Raw genomic sequence first — 2,771 nt, forward strand, 5'->3', positions numbered from 1 at the left:
GAGGCAGAGGTCACTTATCAGCTGCACCAAGCCCTTAGCTGCTGCACTGATGTCTTATGTCAAGCATGCTCCTGTCTTGCAAGTTTAAAATCTTCCTAAAAGGAGAGAAACAGGAGCCTGGCTTAAGTTCTACCCTCACAACTGGGCCAGCCTCCCCTCCCCCACTGCCAGGGCATCCGAAGCCAGTAATTCTTGCCCAACAGGAAGATGGGAACAGGTGCCAGCAGTTCCAGGGAGTTCCAGTAATCATTTGAAACTCTGCTCACCACCTCCCCCCAGACAAGGATCCCCTACTCTCAATAAAGAACATAAGTTTGTTTCAGTAAGTTTATTGAAAAATTCAAAGCTTCAACAGCAGCATCCTTTAGAAACTGAAGCATTGCCTGGATCCGTCTTCAAAAACCTGTTCAGTCTGCTAAGTCCGTCACTTTCCTGCAACTGTACCAAGTCCGGGCCGCCTCGCCTTTCCCCTCCTTCCTGCTGAGTCACGCCTGCCGGGCCAGTCTGTCCTTCCCGGCCCTGCAGCCGACGTCCCCGCCTCCGGCCTTCCTGGGCGAGCAGCCGCTCCAGACACTTGCAGAGTCCTCGGCTCGGGCCAGCCTGCCCTGCCGCCGGGCCCCTCCTCGGGAGGCCGCGCGTCCCCGCTCTCCGGGCGCCCCCGCCTGCCAGTCCACGCCGCTCTCGGGCTTCCTCCGAGGGCTCCTCCAGAGCCAGCAGCGCGTTAGGCGCCCAGGGCGTCACCGTGTCGATCAGACCAAGGTCCCGCTGGGCTGTCACTCGGGGAGGGTGACGTTGGGCACCCAGTCGTTGACGCTGCGGCTCTCCTCGCAGAACAGGCTGAGCTTCTCCAAGGCAGGGTCCTTCAACTCGTCCTCATTGGGGTTCTGTGGAGAGAGCGCGCAGGGATCAGCCCGGCTGGCCGCAGGCCGAGGAGGGGCGACATCGGGGCGCAGGAGGGAGCGGCACCCACCGAAATGAGGATGCAGTGCAAGTCGCCCGGCGCGCCCGCCTCCTCGCCAGCGCCCACGATCGCCGCCAGCCGCTGCACGTCGCCCACGCGCACAATGTCGATGTCGTTCTCGCAGCAGAACGCCTGGATCAGCGTGAAGTGGATCTGCAGCGCGATGTCACCCTCGTCCTCCTCGTCGGCGGCCAGCACACAGAACGTCACGTTGTCGGGGTCCCTGCCCGGGCGGGGGTTCGAGGTCAGGGCCGGCGAGTCCGGGTCCCCCCGCCACCCCACCGCTCGGTCGCCCAGCCCGGGCCGCGTCTATACTCACACGTTCAAGACCTTGGCAGACTCGTAGACGCCGGCGGTGAGGCAGCCCTGGCGCTGCGCCGACAGCAGCAGCTCGTGGAGCGCTTTCCCGGCGCCCTGCATCCTGCGGACGAGCCGGCGCCTTGAGCGGGGACGGCAGGGGAGGGCGGCGGAGCCCCCAGCCCTGCCCCGGGGACCCACCCCCAGCTGTCCAGCCCCGACTTGGCACCCGTACGCCCGGCGCTCACCTCCCACCCTGCGGGCCCGAAGGCCGTCGCCGAAGCAGCCGCGCTCGCCGCGCCACCCCAACACCCACCTGGCTGTGCTCTCAGGAACCGTGTCCTGGCCGCGGACTTCTTCCAGAGTCATGGTGCGGTAGGTGGGCAGCAAGTTATCCACAAGCGGAGCGCGGAGGAAACGGCCGCGGAGACACGGAGCCGCGACACCTGCTCGGCGCGCCCACCTCCAGCCAGTGCTCCTCAGCGCCGCCGCGCGCCCTTATATAGCCCCGGGGTGCGGCGCCGCCAGCCGGCGGGAGGCTGCTTGCCCATTGGCCGGCGCCCGCTTTCTGATGCAAATAAGGCGGCGGCCGGCGGCTCGTGCCAGAAGGCCACGTGGGGAGGGGTGCGGGGGATGACAATGCCTCAAATCTGCCGCTTTTGTCGGGGTGTTACCAGGCAGACTGGAGCCTGCAGATTTCATCTCGCCTTTATTTTTTTTAAGTCCTTAAAAGGAAAAAGTAAAAAACAAACACAAAAAATCTGTTTGCTTATATGATGCTGCAATTTTTGAAATGCATATTTACAGAATGTAAAAAAGGCTTTCTTGCATTTATTCTTATTGCTACCTCTCTACTTTTTTTTTTTTCTTTTAATCTGACGTTTATGAGATGGTGGCATTGAAACCGGAAATTAAAATAAAAATATGCAGCGCCAGTTTGGGGGCTGCAAAAGGCAGCGGGCACAGTCCCCTGCCGCTGACAGTAGCTGCCGCGAGCGCGCCGGCGATGCCTGTCTTGATAATCAATGCCCTTCGGGGTTGGCGCTGGAAGGTCTCAGCCCACCTCCCCGCCCTTGGCCGAGCGCGACGGGGCGCCGGGGAAGCGGGGAGAGGCGAGCAGATTGCGGCCGACGCATGCTGCTCGTTTGCATTTCTATGGAGGGTGCACAATAGCGGAGGTCTGGCGTGTGGCGGTTTGCAGTAGGGGACAATCAAGGCTTTCTCTTCATAGCAACACTGTCCACCTGCCGCCGGGTGGGGTGGGCAGGGCCCCGCCGCGCGTGGGGGTCGCCGGGCTGCCCGGCGCGTGGGGGTCTAGGCCGCGTGCCGCTCCCCCGCCCCCGGGCGCGCGCCTCCTGCACCTGCCCCGCTGCATGTAATTGCGCCCCACCAGTTCCTAGCACGCGTGCCGAGCAGCCGCGCTTGATCGGAAGACACGGGGCTGCTGCGCAGTCTACGCGGCCGGGCGCGCTCCCGCTGGGACCCCGCGGCTCAGGCTCTCAGAGCTTGGGGA

General features: G+C 63.4%; 1 protein-coding gene across 1 annotated transcript; it reads right to left on the reverse strand.

Moving 5' to 3' along the window:
• Positions 1-313: 313 nt before the first annotated feature.
• Positions 314-1,728, reverse strand: GADD45G (growth arrest and DNA-damage-inducible, gamma). Its single transcript, XM_008570041.1, has 4 exons — positions 1,575-1,728; positions 1,281-1,382; positions 971-1,184; positions 314-884 (listed from the first exon to the last, which is right to left on the reverse strand). Exons 1-4 carry the CDS (start codon positions 1,625-1,627, stop codon positions 774-776), a joined length of 480 nt encoding a protein of 159 aa, XP_008568263.1. The 5' UTR covers positions 1,628-1,728; the 3' UTR covers positions 314-773.
• Positions 1,729-2,771: the final 1,043 nt, after the last annotated feature.

Source organism: Galeopterus variegatus, unplaced genomic scaffold (assembly GCF_000696425.1).
Source record: "Galeopterus variegatus unplaced genomic scaffold, G_variegatus-3.0.2 Scaffold564, whole genome shotgun sequence".
NCBI lineage: Eukaryota > Metazoa > Chordata > Mammalia > Dermoptera > Cynocephalidae > Galeopterus > Galeopterus variegatus.